The sequence below is a fragment of the Gopherus flavomarginatus genome, chromosome 1 (assembly GCF_025201925.1).
Source record: "Gopherus flavomarginatus isolate rGopFla2 chromosome 1, rGopFla2.mat.asm, whole genome shotgun sequence".
Lineage (NCBI taxonomy): Eukaryota > Metazoa > Chordata > Testudines > Testudinidae > Gopherus > Gopherus flavomarginatus.
In genome coordinates this window covers 100,858,107-100,877,795 of record NC_066617.1, presented here as the reverse complement: position 1 = coordinate 100,877,795, position 19,689 = coordinate 100,858,107, and the positions used below count along the sequence as shown (strand labels likewise).

Sequence of the window (19,689 nt, the reverse complement as noted above, 5' to 3'; positions counted from 1 at the left end):
TGCTCATTTAAGGTTTATCCTCCAATATTATGACTTTCGTAGGCGTTTGATGATATCTTCTGCTTTACTATATATGGGGGAGAAGATTATAGAGGACTTAACATTCAGGACAGAGAGGGAGGTTTTATCTGCAAATCAGGACGCTCAGAGCAAATTTAACTCTGCTGCCTTGCATAGGCACATAATAGTTGTCAGGGATTTCAGTATGTGATCTTACACCACAGGGCTATGTAGATACTTTATGTAACAGGCATAGTATAATGTATATCCTGTATACTCTATTGCAGGCCTGCACAACTCGTAAAGCGTCGAGGGCCATATTACTCCAAAGAAAACAGCTGAGGGCTGAAACGCCCCCGGCCCCGCCAACCCCCCCCCAGCACTGCTGAAACACCCGCCCCAGCGCCGCTCAGCCCCCCGAAACACAACACCCGTCAGTGCCGCCGAGCCCCCCAAAACACACACCCCCAGCATTGCCCGCCCTGCAAAAACACCCCCCTCAGCACCACCCAGCCCCCCCGAAGCAATCCCCCCCAACTGCCACCTGCCCAGCAGAAACAAACTTTCCTTCCCCAGCACTGCCCCGCTGAAACAGCAGTATTGAACCTTGGTAATATGTTATAGCAAGCCCCTAAGGTAGTATAATTAAGGTAAAAGAAAAATGTCTTTTTGCTAGAAGTAGAATAAGATCTTCCCCCACTTTGTAATCAGTTGCCCTGTTGAATGAATGAGGTGTGACTGAGGAAGGCTGGAAGGCAGCACCTCCAGACAGCTGCAACCCTTGGAGAGGGGATGGGAGCCAGACCAGATCAGTAGAACAGGTCAGCCACTGACTTCTAGCTTATCTCCTCAGCTCCCCTCCCCTGCTGCCGGATCACCTGCCCCACCCGCCACTGCCCACCTGCTCGCCTCCTCAGCCCTCTTCCCCTGCCGCCAGCTCATCTGGCCCCCCGCCAATGCCCGCCCGCTCGCCTCCTCAAACTCCAATCAGCTGTTCGCGTGGGAAGCCTGGGAGGGCTGAGAAGCAAGTGGTGGCTTCGTGCTCAGGCCGGCGGAGGTGAGCTGGAGCAGGGAGCAGTTCCCCTGTGCACCCACGCTCCCACGGGTTACCTGCTGTGGCGCGGGCGGCCTCCCCGGCCCAGCCCTCTTCGCCCGCCGCCAGCTCACCTGCCCCTCCACTCCCCTCCTCAGACCCCAATCAGCTGTTCGCACGGGAAGCCTGAGAGGGCTAAGAAGCAAGTGGCGGCTTCGTGCTCAGGCCCGTGAAGGTGAGCTGAGGCGTGGTTACCTGCTGCGGCGCAGGTGGCCCCTCCGGCCCAGCTCACCTCGGCTCTGTCTCCGCCTCGCTGGGCCTAAGCATAAAGCTGCCGCACCGCTTCTCTGCCCTCCCAGGCTTGCCATGCGAACAGTTGATTCGCAGGAAGCGGGGGGGGGGGGAGGGGGAGAAATGGGGCAGCGGTGAGCTGGGGCCAGCCGCCGGCTCACCTGCCCCCTAGCCATTGCCCGCCCACTCGCTTCCTCAGCCCACCTCCCTCACCCGCTGCTTGCCTGCTCAGCCCCTTCCGGGGGCCGGAGCAGCCCGTGGGCCGCATGTTGTGCAGGCCTGCTCTAGTGCAACGCTGACCTAAAATCTGCCTGTGGTCTCCAGTCTACACAGTAAATTCTATGTCAGCATTAGGTACATTAAACAATTGAGGGTTTTATTGAATTAAATATGAAAATGGTTAATTCAGTCAGTACTGTATATCCCCTGTAACTTAATTTGAGATTCAGTTTATTTTGTTTACAGCATGTTTGTTACAAATGTTTGTTTACAGCATGCTGCAGACTTCTATATCAAAACTGTGTAACTGAATAATAGAAGTAGGCAAGAGGGTGCTGGGAGTTTCGTCACTTGACTAGCTAACAATTGGGGGTTTTGGCTCTCCCAAAAATGTGGATGCAGTTTGGGTTTATAGAGCAAGATCATTAGCTAAATGTTAAAAGATCAGCAGTGCAATAGTTAACAATACTTCGATAGTGACATTTGTAAACGATCACACTTTATTGTGTCAGGCTGTTCACACTCATGCAGATATTGATTTATACTTGATTCACATTTGGAACATTTTTCATCACAACCAGACAGGCTAGAAACTTTGCTTTAAATGAAACTTTGGATTTTAGAGCCCAAGTGAGCAACTAAAGGTTTATTCTGCAACAATTTTTTTAAAAAGTAATTTTCTAACCCTCATGGTTACAGAGAAAAGCTGGAAAATATGAATCCTAAAAGCTCAAAAACCAGAAGGCAAATATAAAGATTCCCAAATTCATTTTTACTTTTTAAAAATTGCATGGTTTTTAAGCTAATGGGATTTTTTGTGGGGGGTGGGAGGCAGTGCTGACCTGTGCTTTTTGAATGCTTGAGGTTGAAAATATTGCAGCTTTCCTGCTCTCTCTCAGTTCATGCAGTAGAGGCTCCTACCTGAAGCTCCAGAGGTGTCCCAGGTTTGATCCTGGCTAAGGATGACTAGGGTCTGTCTGTGTTAAACGCTTGCCTAGCACTCTCACACATGCCCCGTGACTACTCTCAGTGTAATTACATCTCATTGCCACTGGAGGTCAGCAGTTGCTGAGAAAAAGCCATTAAGTTAGCAAACACCATCTTGCTTTATTACTCCATTTTCATTTTCATTTACTTTAGACTACATGAAGATTAATGTGTTCTTCACACCCATCCATCATTAGCATTGTAATTCTGCAAAAGCAGAGGACTCCTTTTGTAGGAACACAGACTTCAGTAAGTATGCTTCCTTCTGAGTCAGCACTGAGCAGTGTCCTGGGGAATGGTGCTATGGAGCGCCGACTGGCTTCACAGAGCGGTGTTGATGCCTGAAGTACTAGAGAGTGGTGTTCTGTATGATATAATGGTGGTGACTCAGTACCTAGCAGTAGTAATATTTACATGATACTTTTCACAACAAGTAGGTGTTTTAACACTGGCATCGTGGCCAAATCTCAGCTCACGTATTTACTTTTTTCTCCTTTCTCTCCCATGGTTTCATCTGGTGAATCGTTTTTCATTTCCTGGCCTAAGTAGTTGTGTAGTGTTGCTAGTCAATACACACTGTGCTCCATCCCAGAAATGTCTGTGTTTCAGTAGTGTGAAATTATCCCCCTTCATGACTGATGCCAACCGATATTTCTGGAGAACCTTTCCTCCAAAGATCTCTAAGCACTGGACACACTTAACAAACAATATATTTGGGGAGCAGTGTCTTGATCACTGAAATGAATTAGGGAAAATATAGGTTAAACATTAGGAAATGCTTTATAGCTAGAAGAACAAACTGCCAAATGAAGTTGTGTAATTGCCATTGCTAGATATTTGTCAAGGCTTTACATACACAACCATCTATCAGAGATGGTTTAAGGATAGTGAAATCAGTCTTACCCCAATGCAGGGGTGTTGACCGAATGAGTCACTCTAGGTATATTTCACCCCCAAATAATTATTTTTATGCTTCCCACCTTACCCTAACCAGAGTTACAACAGCAGACATGGTTTCAGCACAAAATCGAAAGAAAATAGCCCCCTCCTCTCAAATATACCCCATACCTAAATGAAAAAAGAAACATGTGATTGAAAGTAAAGCCAAAATCGATGTGACCTTTATTATTTTAACAGCATCTTTCAGCACAATTACAGAGTTACAGGGTTGCAGAGAACAGAGTGGGAGTATAAAATAACAAAAATAAATAGAACAGGAGCCAAGGAGGACAGCAGGAATTGGCTGGAATCAGGTAGTGAAGGGCAGATGGAGGGTTCAGATTGGTCAAAGGCTTTATGCTTCAGCCACCAAAGTTATGAATTCTGTAGAAGAGCAAATTTGTTTAAAAATAGCAAGAAAAATGTAAATTAAGAAGCAGCATGTTACAGAGGTTCACAGCGTCACCAAGACAGCAGGGTCAACTTCATTAACAACCTTTCACAATTATTGAATGGCTCATAAACCTAAATGCATCAGAGGGTCAGATTGTGGGTCAGAAAACCTCACAGTGAAGCTAAAACATTTCTGAGAGGTCAAAGAGGGAATTCAGGATATGTCAATCCTCCACACAGACTGCCCGTTGCTGCCCGGTTGGCCAAGCTCTTTAGCTATGTAGCACTCCTTAGGCCACGTCTACACTACAGCATAAAATCGAAATTATTAAAACCGGTTTTATAAAACTGGTTTTATAAAATCGATTTTACGCGTCCACACTAGGGCACATTAATTCGGAGGTGTGCGTCCATGGTCCTAGGCTACCATCGATTTCTGGAGCGGTGCACTCTGGGTAGCTCAGTAAAAGAATGAGACCAATAACTTCGATTTCCGTCCACACTAACCCTAAATCGATATAGTAATATCGATTTTAGGGTTACTCTTCTCGTTGGGGAGGAGTACAGAAATCGATTTTAAGAGCCCTTAAAATCGATTTAAAGTGCCTTGTAGTGTGGACAGGTACAGCGTTAAATCGATTTAACGCTGTTTAAATCGATTTAATTCTGTAGTGTAGACCAGGCCTATGTCACAAAGTCAGTTTCCTTTGTGAACCCAACAGACATCAGTTAACAGGAAGAAAGCAAGCACTGGATATACATTTTGCAGTGAGGTGGATTCTGCTCTGTCAGTGGCTGGCAGTATGTCTGAAAGATTTTTCATAGCACTTGTGCCCCAGTATTACAAATATATTAACTATAATTCATAATAATGATTGGCAAACTGACAGAAGCCAGTACATTTTAAAAGTCTAAGGCTGAGATTCCATCTGCTTTAAAATCTAGGTGAAAACTTGTCTCCTTTGAAGTCAATGGCAGAACTCCCATTGACTCATAGGGCCAGGATTTCACCCTGTGGCTTTTATTACTGTGTATTTACAACTGTAACGGTTTTAAAAAAATGATATATTTTGCATTTAGTTTCCTTGTGTTTTGGTTAAACAATAAATCTTTCAGCAAAGATTATAAAGCACAGGAAAGGTATGTTTGCATCTCAGTAACTCCCCAGCACACTGAGCTTTGAATACTGTATTACCCAAGGAAGTCATAATCCCTCTTTCTATACAGACTTGGAATGGTGATGCGTGAGAAGACTAGGTAAAGTTTTGAGGACCTCAGTGTATTAAAAAAGATACTGATAAACTGAAGTGAATTTAAAGGAGGGCAACAAAGCTGATAAAGGGTGTAGGGGCATATTCTACAAAGGAGAGGCTTAGGGGATTTTAACATGTTCAACCTAGAGCAAATATGACAAATGGGGGATGTAACCAGCTGTAAATATGTGAGAAGAATTTACTGAAGGGCGAAATAAAGAGGGGCAATGCCTTGAAATATAGAAGTGTGGAAAATGGATCTTAGACATTAGGAAGCAATTACTAACAATGAGGTCAATAATGTAAGCGTAGAGAAATAGTAGAGGTGTTCCAGAATGGTTTTGATAAACCCTAATAGGTCGGCAGAGATGCCAATAGGAGTTATATTAAATCCACATGTATTAATTAATTATTCCGTAGGGTATAAATCCAAACTAGGATTAGTGATGCAGAGTATGTAACATAAACGAGGGGTAAAGCCCAGGGTGTGGGTATCTGAACTGGAACAGTTTGACTGATGAGTTAAATATTGCACAACCCAGCTTAAGAGGAAGCAAAAAACCACTTTGATAGGAACTCAGAGTATTCAGGGCAGAAAGAGAAAAACATGTGATTGCTCAAGACACCGCATGAAGAACATAAGAACGGCCATGCTGGGTCAGACCAAAGGTCCATCCAGCCCAGTATCCTGTCTACCGACAGTGCCCAATGCCAGGTGTCCCAGAGGAAGTGAACCTAACAGGTAGTGATCAAGTCATCTCTCTCCTGCCATCCATCTCCACTCTCTGACGAACAGAGGCTAGGGACACCCTTCCTTACCCATCCTGGCTAATAGCCACCATGAATTTATTGAGTTCTCTTTTAAATGCTGTTATAGTCCTAGGCTTCACAACCTCTTCAGGCAAGGAGTTCCATAGGTTGACTGTGCGCTGTGTGAAGAACTTCTTTTTATTTGTTTTAAACGTGCTGTCCATTAATTTCATTTGGTGGCCCCTAGTTCTTATATTATGAGAACAAGTCAATAACTTTTCCTTATTCACTTTCTCCACACCACTCATGATTTTATATACCTCTCTCATATCCTCCCTTAGACTCCTCTTTTCCAAGCTGAAAAGTCCTAGCCTCTTTAATCTCTCCTCATATGGGACCTGTTCCAAACCCCTAATCATTTTAGTTGCCCTTCTCTGAACCTTTTCTAATGCCAGTATATCTTTTTTCAGATGAGAAGACCACATCTGTACGCAGTATTCAAGATGTGGGCGTACCATGGATTTATATAAGGGCAATAAGATATTCTCCATCTTATTCTCTATCCCTTTTTGAATGATTCCTAACATCTTGTTGGCTTTTTTGATTGCCACTGCACACTGTGTGGACGTCTTCAGAGAACTATCCACAATGCCTCCAAGATCTCTTTCCTGATTAGTTGTAGCTAAATTAGCCCCTATCATTTTGTATGTAGAGTTGGGGGTATTTTTTCCAATGTGCATTACTTTACATTTATCCACATTAAATTTCATTTGCCATTTTGTTGCCCAATCACTTAGTTTTGTGAGATCTTTTTGAAATTCTCCAGTCTGCTTTGGTCTTAACTATCTTGAGCAATTTAGTATCGTACTGCAAACTTTGCCACCTCACTGTTTACCCCTTTCTCCAGATCATTTATGAATAAGTTGAATAGGACTGGTCCTAGGACTGACCCTTGGGGAACGCCACTAGTTACCCCTCTCCATTCTGAAAATTTACTATTTTTTCCTACCCTTTGTTCCCTGCCTTTTAAGCAGTTCTCAATCCATGAAAGGATCTTCCCTCTTATCCTATGACAACTTAATTTATGTAAGAGCCTTTGGTGAGGGACCTTATCAAAGGCTTTCTGGAAATCTAAGTACACTTGTTCACATGTTTGTTGACCCCCTTCAAAGAACTCTAATAGATCAGTAAGACACGATTTCCCTTTACAGAAACCATGTTGTCTTTTGCCCAACAATTTATGTTCTTCTATGCATCTGACAATTTTATTCTTTACTATTGTTTCAACTAATTTGCCCGGTACTGACGTTAGACTTACCAGTCTGTAATTGCTGGGATCACCTCTAGAGCCCTTTTTAAATATTGACGTTACATTAGCTATCTTCCAGTCATTGGGTACAGAAGCCGATTTAAAGGACAGGTTAAAAAACATAGTTAATAGTTCCGCAATTTCACATTTGAGTTCTTTCAGAACTCTTGGGTGAATGCCATCTGGTACTGGTGACTTGTTACTGTTAAGTTTATCAATTAGTTCCAAAATCACCTCTAGTGACACTTCAATCTGTGACAATTCCTCAGATTTGTCACCTCCAAAAGCGGCTCAGGTTTGGGAATCTCCCTAACATCCTCAGCTGTGAAGACTGAAGCAAAGAATTCATTTAGTTTCTCTGCAATGACTTTATCATCTTTAAGTGCTCCTTTTGTATCTTGATTATCCAGGGGCCCCACAGGTTGTTTAGCAGGCTTCCTGCTTCTGATGTATTTAAAAAACATTTTATTACCTTTCGAGTTTTTCGCTAGCTGTTCTTCAAACTCCTTTTTGGCTTTTCTTATTACATTTTTACATTTAATTTGGCAGTGTTTATGCTTCTTTCTATTTACCTCACTAGGATTTGACTTCCACTTTTTAAAAGATGCCTTTTTATCTCTCACTGCTTCTTTTACATGGTTGTTAGGCCACGGTGGCTCTTTTTTAGTTCTTTTACTTTGTTTTTTAATTTGGGATATACGTTTAAGTTGGGCCTCTATTATGATGTCTTTGAAAAGTGTCCATGCAGCTTGCAGGGATTTCACTCTAATTGCTGTACCTTTTAATTTCTGTTTAACTAGCCTCCTCATTTTTGCATAGTTCCCCTTTCTGAAATTAGATGCCACAGTGTTGGGCTGTTGAGATGTTCTTCCCACCACAGGAATGTTAAATGGTATTATGTCATGGTCACTATTTCCAAGCGGTCCTGTTATAGTTACCTATTGAACCAGATCCTGCACTCCAATCAGGACTAAATCAATAACTGCCTCTCCCCTTGTGGGTTCCTGTACCAGCTGCTCCAAGAATCAGTCATTTAAAGTATGGAGAAATTTTGTATCTGCATTTCATCCTGAGGTGACATGTACCCAGTTAATATGGAGATCATTGAAATCCCCCACTGTTATTGAGTTCTTTATTTTGATAGCCTTTCTAATCTCCCTTAGCATTTCATCATCACTATCACTGTCCCGGTCAGTTGATCGATAATAGTTCTCTACTGTTATATTCTTACCAGAGCATGGAATTACTGTCCATAGAGATTCTGTGGAACATGTGGATTCATTTCAGATTTTTACTTCATTTGATTCTACATTTTTTCACATATAGTACCACTTCCCCCCCCGACCCCGCATGACCTGTTCTGTCCTTCTGATATATTTTGTACCCCAGAATGATTGTGTCCCATTGATTGTCCCAACTCCATCAAGTTTCTGTGATGCCTAATATACCAATATCCTCCTTTAACACGAGGGCCTCAAGTTCATTCATCTTATTATTTAGACTTCTAGCATTTGTGTACAAGCACTTTAAAAACTTGTCAGTGTTTATTTGTCTGCCCTTTTTCTGATGTGTCATTCTTTTTTATGTGAATGTTTCTTGTCTGGTCTGGCCCATACTTTATCCTCTTCCATCCTCTCCTCCTGACTAAAACCTAGAGAATCTCTACCAATATGCTGTCCTCTAAGGCCTGGTCCATCCGATCCATGTGCTCCTCTGCAGCAATCAGCTTTCCCCCATCTCTTAGTTTAAAAACTCCTCTGCAACGTTTTTAATATTAGGAAGGAGCCCATGGTGGGAAATGCAGCCGTCATACGTACAGAACCTCTCATGTCTCCATAAGGGAATACAACCGGTGTTTAATGTATAAACATTCAGAATATTGGCAACATTAGAATTTAATCCTTTTTTTTAACATGTAGTATATATGGAATAAAATGCAAATAAATTAATCATGGTTATAGCCAGATATTTTCTAAAGCATATATTTATATTGTTACTGTTATTGTATATTGTCAACATAGTTCAAGTCTGTTTATTTAATAAAATACATTATGTATATGAATAACCTCTCTATATGTTACACAATGTCTATGAATGTTTCCTATATTTCCAATATATCATATTTAAGTATTATAAACAAATTCAAGATTTCTAATTATGTAAAACTTATTTTCACTTTATTCTGTAATGCTCTTTGGCCCATCAGCAGGATTTTCCTCAACATTGCAGAGGACCCGGCACAAACCCTGTGGTATTTCATTGAATTACCAGAGGTTATCTCTGTGAATTTATTATAGACTAATCACATCTCTCTCCAGACTGGTAATACATTATTTTGGAAGTGCAAAAGAGAGAAACTCATTAGAGCATTTTTTAACCTCCTTCTGATTTTTCTTCTTTTTTTTAAACGTGGGCCAACAAATAGTTGATTTGAATTCTGAACATCTTTCATGACAGAGTTCTGAGAAAATGACTGGTAGAATCAGAAGTATTCCCAGAACCTCAGCTGGAGTGGAGCTTGAATGCGTGTACGAGATAAAGGTTGTGATCTACAGATCTTTTCCCTGTAGCACATGGCTCCTGACATCACAGGCCTACCAGTGTCAGGCAGCTGGAGGAACCGAAGGGTATGATTTATATGTCCAATAGCTAACACACATAAAAGGTCAAAAAATGATCTCAAGTACAAACCTTCCTTTATTTTGTTTTCTCTTGCACCCTTGGAATCTGAGCATGAGATGATGATGTCTTCCAATAGAGGGACTGTGGAAGGCTAGACTCACCTCCCCTGAAACTGACTACGTTGCCTCAGTAGCATTCCCCCTTCAGTCTGGGAGCAGAGGTCTGGAAGATGGTTGCCTTCCTAGGTAACATGGACCTGGGCTTCCCAGACTGAAGGGGGAATGCTACTGAGTCCCTCAATTTTGACTGAATCCAATGAAAGATGAAGGGATTCAGTACCTCTCAAGAGACGGGTCAGCACCTTTCAGGAGTAGGCCCCATGTTTTCAACACTTCTAGATTGGCAGGCCAGCCCCAAAATACAAATCTTGATCCATTTAGCCAGAAGTATAGATACATTATTGGAATAATTCCTAAACTGTGTGTGGAAGCAGAGATGAGTTCTGAACAGCAGATCTGAGAGATCATTCCTAATCTGAGACGTGTTTCTGAAGGAGGCTCCATAGGACAGCTGAGATGGAAGTCTACAATGAAAGACCTGAGGAACTGGTGGACCTGGCATGCTCAAATCAATTTTCCGAAGGCACTGAATACCAATTCTTCATCTCTCAGAACTATTATGGGCTGCTGGGAACTACACTGAGGCGACTCAGGGGATATCCAATTAATTACCATCATCTGCAAAAGGCTGGATCACCATAGTCAGCTAGTAATTGATAAGTCTGGTGTTTGAAAACATGACCCAAGGGATGGACCCAGGGTGAAAGAGGACAATTCGTTTATTAGAAAAAAATCCAGTGTTTCTGTAGCAGAAAATATAGCATCAAAATTGAAAAATATCAAAGCTAAGAAATAGCTGTGGGAGTTCCAACTTGCCAAGGCTTTAAAATGGTTGGGGAATCAGGCATATTGTGAGACAGAGCAAAGTGTCTCAGACATGTTGCTTATCACCATTTCCCCTCACTCTTTTGCTCTGTCACCCACAACAAGTAACTTGCCACACACTCCATGCCTCACTGGTGCAGGAGTTTGCGAGTAGAGTAAGGCGTGGGAGGGAGAAGAGTTCTGGAATGTTGCTTGGTGATGGTGTGGCCAGAAATGTGCTAGGAAAAAGAATCAGGATCTTGATTCCCTTCACACTTACACTAGTGTAAATCCACAGTAACTCCACAGAATTCAGTAGACTTACACAGGTGTGAAACTGATGGGAGAGACTCAGGCTAAGGAGATACTCCAGATTGCTCTCATAGAATAGGTCTGCTCCCAGGCATCGCTTCACTTTTTTTTTTAAATGTTGGCCACATCATTAATTTAAGAGACGCCAACACCGTTCTCTTTCATATAAGCCAAGATGAGTCTGAAATATTTCATAAGTTGAGTTTTCTTTTAACTCAACTGAGATTGCTCCTGTTTCACAGCCATGGAGGTATCAAGTTGGTCAACCAACTATGAGCATCCTTACAAGGATCTTCAAATGACTTGATTACCGAAAATTGCACTCCTGTCCAGATCTCTGGGAATTGAGCCACTAATTTGAGTGGGACTAGAAAGGCTCTGTCAGTAATAAAGTGTGTGAAAGTATCTGAGATTTATGACATAGAACCCTGAGTTCAAGACTGCTGCTAGTAGTCAGCAACAGCTTGCTTTGCTCGCATGCCACCGTGACATAATCAGGGCCTGAGAACTTAAGAGGATTTAGCCAAGAAATAGGCTCATAGACATTCTTCTACTGGTGTGCCATGGTCAGGCACCTAAGCTTATCTTATTTGTCACCTCTCTCATTGGGTAATTTTGTATGCCATCCCTTCCGTTTCTATGCTATAAACTGTGAGATCATGTTGGGTAACCTCGCTTTGTCTTGTATTTTACACACCATTTGAAGACAACGCCTTTTTAAATCCAAGAGAATGGATAATACTAAGAGACAGGACTATCTGAAAGAAAAATTGTGATGTTTCTAGTTTTCACCCTATCAAAGGGACTGTCAGGATGATGGGAGGTTACAAAATGATTTTCTACTGCTGAGCTGACATAATGCTCTAGATAGAAACCCCCTCGTTCCACTTCCTCTCTTATAATGGAGGTTTCATTCGGACCTGGACATCTTCATATCTGTTCCAACGAGGCTCGACAATGTGGAGGAGAGAAAAGAAGAGGGAAAGGTAGAAATTCAATCTGTGGACTAGTTTGACAAGAAGTTGCCAGGAAAAGCAAAATATCAGTTTCCAAATTTCTTGTGCCCCTTTCTTGTAAGCCTGATGATATCATCTTGATAGTTAATGACATTAAATGACAGGTTTCCCCATCTTTCTTGTGAAGATTGTTGTTGTCACACATATTGTGGGAACTTGGATACACGGTGATAGCATGAAGGTTACACAATGGACCTACCCAACACTGAATGTTAATAATTTGCTTTGCTAAGCCATCAGAAGTCTTACATCACGTTCTCATTTAAATGAAACAGCATTTTTTTAATCAAGGAGAAATGCTGCTGTTCAGCTCCCTGCTCTCTTGCTCTCTCTCCCTTCCTCCAAATTCAGCTCCTGTAAACTCTAAGGGCCTGATCTTGAACCCATTGCAACCAATGGAAAGACCCCACTGACTTCAGTGAGGATTGGATGGGGCCCTTTAGCTCTCTGCCCTGTGAGTGCCTTTGCTGTCTCCCATCCTGTGCTAAATCTGGGTTTCTATGAACTCCTGCTCTCTCTAGCGTTGGGACTCAGCTTCTGCACCAAGGAAGGTACCACAAATTTAGCAAGCCCTGAAATGTAACTAAGTCCTAATCTGCCCTCCACAAGGTCACATCTGGCAACGAAGCCTCTGGTGCTTATACCTCTGTACTAGGAGCAGAATTTGATCCTCCCTGAAGCCACCTACCATCAATGCCGATTTTGCCATCTCCATCCTTATCTCCAGCGGCCAGGAGTGTCTTGGTTTCTTTATCAGATAGGTTTCTGCCATTAGGGGTGAAACCCTTCAGTATAAATCTGAAGAAAAGGCATGCAACAAAGAGGAGGCTGGGTCAGTAGAGTTTAACATTCCTGGTTTTTGAGATGACTAGCAGTGGTGTTGAGACATGCAATTGAATCCAAAGGCCTGGCCCCGGTTGGTGACTTTCTTCACCACACAGAAAGAATGAGAGCTCTCACTTGGAACTGTTTGAGATGGAGGAGTTGTAGTTAGACTACAGCTCACTCACATAAAAGGTATGGCTTGGCTACGCTCAAAACTTCAAAGTGCTGTTGCGGGAGCGCTTTGAAGTGTGAGTGGGGTCGCAGCGCCAGCGCTGGGAGAGAGCTCTCCCAGCGCTGCACATACTCCACCTCCCCAAGGGGATTAACTTGCAGCGCTGGGAGCCGCGCTCCCAGCACTGTGGCACTGCTTACCCTGGCACTTTACAGCGCTGTATCTTGCAGCGCTCAGGGGGGTGTTTTTTTCACACCCCTGAGCAAGAAAGTTGCAGCGCCGTAAAGCGCCAGTGTAGCCAAGGCCATAGATACCTTTCTCTTCACACACATTTGATCCTACTTTTAATTGTTTACTCCCCCTGCTGAACCATGCAAACAACTGGACACTGCCCAAGACAGGGCAGTCAGGACTCTGAATGGGACCGCGTGCTCGAGTGTGTTTTACTCAGATGAAAATATGAACACATCCTCTTAGTGTAAGGATATAGGGAGGACTCGTCCTGCTTACTTCAACTCGTTCTCCTCAATGAAGCCACTTTGATCTTTATCAAGAATGTGGAAAATCTTCTTTATATCTTCCTGGCTCTTCTTTTTCAGTCCCACCATTTCAAAGAACTTCTTGTGGCAGAAGGATTCAGCAGCTGCGGGAGAAGAAGAGTGAGGCTGGGTTAGTTGTAGGCTGGTTACTGATGCACATTGGTATATAGATGCTCCTGATTTTCTCCCTCTCTGCCACAAAGAGCCTTCCTTCTTAATCCTACCCGTGGTAAACCCAGGACAAACAGCTACAAAGGGGGGGGTAGTAATTAGTCCCAGGGGGTTAAAAGGCCTCTCCCAATCCACTGAGGAGAGAGAAGCACGGTGAAATAAGGTACAGCTGGAACAGGGGTTACTAGGGAACTAATTAAGTTCATCTGGCTCTAACTGCTTGTGACCTTTTTAAACCCTGCCCTGTGTGGGGGTGAGAGATGTAGGGAGCTGTCAGTAGGTTGGGTGCAGCAAGACCCTGAGCCCTCCTAGGAAGGAAGGCTGCACTCTCTCCCCAGGAGAGAAGGAAAACAAGCACAAGGAACAGACTGGGGAAAGGAATACCTGGACCCTGTGCTATCATTAAGGATTTGCCTTGCCCAAGCCTGTGTCTCCAAGGCTAAAAAGTACTGAGCCTGCTGAGGAGAGGAAGGTACTTTGCCACATGCCCCCTAGAGGCCACAAGGTCTGGGGTCCCATTGTGCTAGGCCTTGTACATATACAGAGCAATATGCAGTCACTGCCCCCAAAGAGCTTAAACTCTGAATAGACAAAGGGTGAGAGCCAGTGCCCCACTGTACAGAAGGGGAGAAGTGACTTACCCAAGGTCAGCCTGAGAGGCAGTGAAGAAGCTGGGAATTAAACCCAGGTCTCCTCCCTTCCCATCCAGTGCCTACAAGATCTCCTAAAGAGGAGTAAGAGCATTCACCTGAAACCTGAACTGAAGTCAGACTGTACCAAACATAGTTTTAAAACTTCCTCTTTTGGAAATCAGAGTTCTGCCTGGCTCAGCCGCGCAGGCTGACAGGGATAAGACCTCCCTCTAGTTTATGGTGACATCTCTCCTGTTTCCTCGTTTCCCCACAGGGCACTTCAGAACATCAAGTGGGGCATTCTAGGAGCCAAAGGGACATGCAGAAGTAGTTTGTATTCTGGGGCACAGTCCGATGGACTGCTGTGCTGCATGGCCCCTGCAAGACCGTGTCCTGCGCAAGTAGGGGGGGAAGCTGAGGTTATCTGGCCAACTTCGCCCTTCCCTCATCAGCACCTCCACCCATATGGAACCCTATAACAATGTGGGCTGGAGAGATGTTAGGAGAAATCAAAGTGCAGTGGGTTTCCCTGTTTGCACAGCATCCTTACCCCAGTAGCATCTCTGGGTTTACAGCAGCATAAGGGTCTCCTGGGAGCTGCTTGAGTCCTTAGCCGCAGCTAATTCCACCAGGGGCAAAGTGCCCTGGGATTTTGTGATGGTACTAGAACCGTGGAGGCAGCTGCCCCAGCGAAGAGAGCACGGCCCGATGTCCCTTCAGCTCCGGGCTACTGAGTTTCCTGGTTGTGCGCTCTGTGTCCGGGGTGGGGGGCAGGGAAGAGATCACCTCGCCAGTAAGAGGAAAGAGGGTTCTCTCTTTACAGGCTGGAAAGGGAGTTTTAATTGGGGGGGGATGAGGGGGGGAAGGCTTGGATCGCGTTCACCCGAGAACACGGTTCCTGACGCTTGCTTGGCAGAAGCCCGAGCTGGAGATGCAAGGGCATGTAGTTTATTTGGGGGGCACGAGTTGAACGCTGGCGGAGAGAAATGGGGAGAGTTTGAAACGGGAGGCATCGATCTGTGCCTGAAGTATGGAGCACTGCAGCCATCTATCCTGCGGGAAGCTTCTGCAACCCAGCAGGCTGATCTCTCTGTCACCTCATCTTCAGCCTGAAAAGCAAAACCCACATGGGGGTCCCCCTAACAGGACAGACCGCAGCAGTTGCGTCTGCCACTGAAACAAGAACCGAGAGCTTTGCAACGCTGGGGACTGGATTTGGGGAAGGCTGGGGGGAGCTGCGGGGTGTCCCCCAGGCTCTGTTCCCCACCCCAAGGCATGCCCTTCCCTAGTGTAGCTACAGCTTTGTTCCGTTTGTAAATATCTCGAGCCTAGGAACCGAGTCTGCTTTTGCTACCTACTTCTCCTTAGAATGAATGGAGCGTGGCACGTCTCCAGCGTCCAGGGGAAGTTCGCAGAGGACACATCCCTGGGTTTAGTAAGCCCGACGTGCTCAGGTTGCCCTTTTCTCCCCAGCCCCATCGGATGTTTTATCCAGCCGGCTCCTCTGACCTTCCCCGAGCGCAGCACAATTGCACCACAGCCCCGCGCTGGGAGAGAGGAAAAGCCACTCACCCGAAAAGGCTCCCACAGCCGCCTCGATCTCCTCCGCGCTGAGCAGGTCCCTCATCGCCATCCTGCCGCTGGGTGAAGGGAGAGGCGAGTGCGAAAAGATTAAAAAGTGCCCCTCTCATCATTCTTGCGCATATGACTCAAGCTGCAGTGCCGGCTGGGGACGCCACGCCGGGAAGGGCTGGACCCGTGCCAGCTAGCGCTGGGGGGTGCCGCTAGCCGTTTGCACCGCCCGAAGTGGGCCGCGGAAACAAGCAGGCTGGGGCACCGGGGTGGGTGGGAGGGGGGAGGCTAAGCCCCGCTGGAGCAGCGCCAGGGGCCGATCTAGGCTGGCAGAGGCGCTGTGTCAAGGGCAGGCTCCCGGGTGCAGTGGGAGCGAGCGAGTGGTGCAGCGCGGGCCCATCGGACGGGAGCTGTCCCAGTTCCACAGGGCGGCGAGGAGCGCGGCACTGCAGCGGATGCCCAGCGCCAACTGGGTCTGGGGACGGGGGGGTGGTGGAAAGTAGCTTTCCGGCACCTGCGTTAGCTGGAGACGCTTCTCGCTCCCCGCCCAGCGCCTTTCAGCCATCGGTTCTTTGGGAGCCCCCCCGTCTTAACCTGCCCCCGGGCCGAATTCTTCACCCCAGCCCTGAACGTGACACAGAGCCCGGGTTTGAGGCCCAGCGGGCCAGCCACGAGGATAGGGTGAAGCTAGAGGGGCTAGAGTAACTGTGCTGATGTGCGGTCCTGCGGGCGCAGCCTGCATGCTGCACTGCTCAGTCACCGCTGCGAGCACCCGCACAGCCGCCAGGGAAGTTTGTCTGGATTTCCTGGTAAGCGACCTGCCCACTGCTGTCACAGGGATGATCCACCGGACCTCCCTCCGCTGCAGGGAAGGGGGCCGGGGGCGCTGAAGGGCAGGGACAGCCCCTGTCAGAGCACTCTAGGGCAGATCCGCGCGGGACGGGCAGGGGGCGCAGAAGGGTGGGGACACCAGGGCAGATCCACGCGGGAGGTGCCGGGGGCACTGAAGGGTGGGGACACTAGGACAGATCCACGCGGGAGGTGCCGGTGGCACTGAAGAGTGGGGACACTAGGGCAGATCCACGCGGGAGGTGCCGGGGGCACTGAAGGGTGGGGACACCAGGGCAGATCCACGCGGGAGGTGCCGGCACCTTGGCTGCACATCGAGTAACTAAAACAAGGGCAGAGGCCTGCCAAGCATTCCAGCACAGGTGCTGGCCCGACCCCACCACTCCTTCCCATTGAAAGCAATGGGGTGGCTGCGCTGCGTAAGATTTTGAAGGGTCATCGGGCCCAGAGACAAAAGAGGCTTCGGGAGAAACTTTGTTCATTCTCTTAATGACTCCTCAGCTGCTTCGTAAGAGAACAAGCCCCTCCCCGCCCCAAGTCCAGGTGTAGGTCTCGTCCCGCATAAGGCCACTGAGCGCACGGAGGGGAGGTGTTAAGATATTGGGGTCCTTTTGTTTAACAACGGCGTCAGCTCACTGCAGGGCGGACCGTGGGTTGAATCTTTGGCACCGTCTTTCCCCCTTTGGCGTATTTGCTCGTGTCAGGAGCGAGTCACTCCTTTCTCTGCAGGTAAACCACAGCCCCGCACACAGAGGGCGCCTGGGGGTCTGGGTCAAGCCCCGAGCAGCTCTCCTCTAAGCAGCGGCTAAAGCGGACCCATAGAGAGCCGGGCTTGTGCCAAACCTAAAGTGCCGCCGCGCGAATCAGACTCAATGCAGTTTCCCTGTCCTGTGCTCCGACCCGAGCCAGTTGTCTCGCCTCCCCCATCGCCCCTTTGGGGAGCTGGGGCGCTACGAAGACATTTGCCAGGTCGATCCCAGCTTCATGTGGCCCTGACCAAAAATCAGGAGGGTGACAAAGCCCTCCCCGAAGCTGGCTTGCGGAGCTGGACCGTGCCCACCCCCATGGACCGCGCCAACTCTTAGCCCATGTCACGCGTCCCTCAGATTGCACCCCAGCCACCCCCAGCCATTTAGGAGAAACAGCAAAAAGCCCCTGACACGGAATCCAGCAGCTGCTCACGTCCTCTCCTCAGCATTTGCATACCAGAGAGAAGCTTCTGCTCGTGTCCCGTGGGAGAGGGCCCTAGTGGACGGACCCTGGAGGGTCTCTCTGCTGCGCTGCTCCCCACAAAGCAGCTGGGTGCTAAACAGCTGTTCCTCCTCCTGCCTTGCAACTGGAGCTTTCTCCCCCTCCGTGGCTGAGGCTCACTGGTTCCTGGAGTCACAGAGCCTTCTTTGGGGTCAGGGTGCACCCAGGGCTAGCGGCAGGCAGGCAGGCAACAGCCCACTATGTAAATATAAAGTAACAATAAAGCCAGCACCGCCAAGCAACGCAGACAGCCCCCTGGTAACAACAGCCAGCCCGCACCCTCGCTGCCCCAGGTACAGCAGCTGCTGGGCAGAAACGTGGGACTCCCGTGCCAGAAAGGATGGAGCACTCTGCAGAGCATCCAAACAGCTGCCTGAGAGGCAGAGGGAGCTGAGGTTTAAAGAGCCAATTTCCTTTCTGCAATAGGGGCTTTGATGTGTAAGGTTTGCTAGTGGGAGATGCTGTTGTTTGCATCACCCTTCCCTTTCCCACCTTGCTTTCCTTCCATTGCCCCCGACTATGTAGTCATTTCCCCCTCCACAAGGTCATGTCTCTCCTCTGGAGTCTTTCACTTGCAGGCACTTAGCTCGGAAGCGGGGCTCTCTGCTGTCTCCCATTGCTGTTATTTATGGGGGAGGGGTGGATTTCCCCTTGTTTTCCCTCTGGCTGAAGTCCTGCTCTCCCTCTCTGCCAGGGAGAATCAATCCTTGCTGTGGAAGTGGGTGAGTTGTTTGCTACTTACCTTCTGAATGCTCCTAAGTGCTGTGTTAGATTTGGAGGTGACCAAAGGAGGTGACAGCCAGCCCAGGCTGGGAACCCCACTTATATAGGCTCCTGGCCTTCTCTATTTTCGGCTGGTGATACCCCCTCCTCATCAGTGTCAGCTACCCAGGGACACACTCAGTATCACATTCACCTCCCCCCTAGCTAATCAAGGGGTGCTATTAATAATCCTTGGCACCCATCTTCCCTGAGCTCCCGAAACTCATTCCCTTGGCAGACTGGCAAGCAACACTTTTATTGCGGAGTTTGTAGCGCTAAAGGTTCAGTTTGACATCTGGGATGAATGGCTCCCTCAGTGATCTCTGAGAGCCCTGCTCAGAAGGGGAGACCCAGGTGAAAGGGGATCTGTGTAGCTGGGAAGAAAGGGGTGGGAAGATGCACCCTGCTCAAGGAGGCATCAGAGACTAAGGGGGAACAGGTTTAGGGATTGGGGATCCTGTCACTTCCTTGGCAAATGCCTTCTCCTTACAAGAGGCAATAAGGTCTTCCCCTCCCCAAAACCAGCCTACACTGAAAGTGTTACTGCTTGACCCTGATTTCCTTGCTAAGGTGGAATCCTGCTTATAGACAAGACTGAGCCACAGTGAATAATCTTTTTTAAAGAGACAAGGTGGGTGAAGTAATATCTTTTATTGGACCTACTTCTGTGGGGAGACAAGCTCATCTTCAGACCCCCTTTAACACAGAAGGGCCAGGAAATGGAGCTGTCTCATCTCGATCTGCTGCTATCTTCTGGCAGGTGCTCATTACTATGGATTTATTGATTGCTTTGTATAGTTGGTAAAATAAGAATAATAATTAAATGCCACTGAGCCCCATGTGCCCTTCAGTATTTTGGGGAGGGCACT

The 19,689-nt window shown here is 47.0% G+C and overlaps 1 protein-coding gene across 1 annotated transcript; it reads right to left on the bottom strand.

The window, feature by feature from the left end:
* Positions 1-3,640: 3,640 nt before the first annotated feature.
* On the bottom strand, positions 3,641-16,079 carry PVALB (parvalbumin). Its single transcript, XM_050927512.1, has 4 exons — positions 15,959-16,079; positions 13,555-13,687; positions 12,736-12,845; positions 3,641-3,853 (listed from the first exon to the last, which is right to left on the bottom strand). The coding sequence occupies exons 1-4, from the start codon at positions 16,017-16,019 to the stop codon at positions 3,825-3,827; spliced, it is 333 nt and encodes a 110-aa protein (XP_050783469.1). The 5' UTR covers positions 16,020-16,079; the 3' UTR covers positions 3,641-3,824.
* Positions 16,080-19,689: the final 3,610 nt, after the last annotated feature.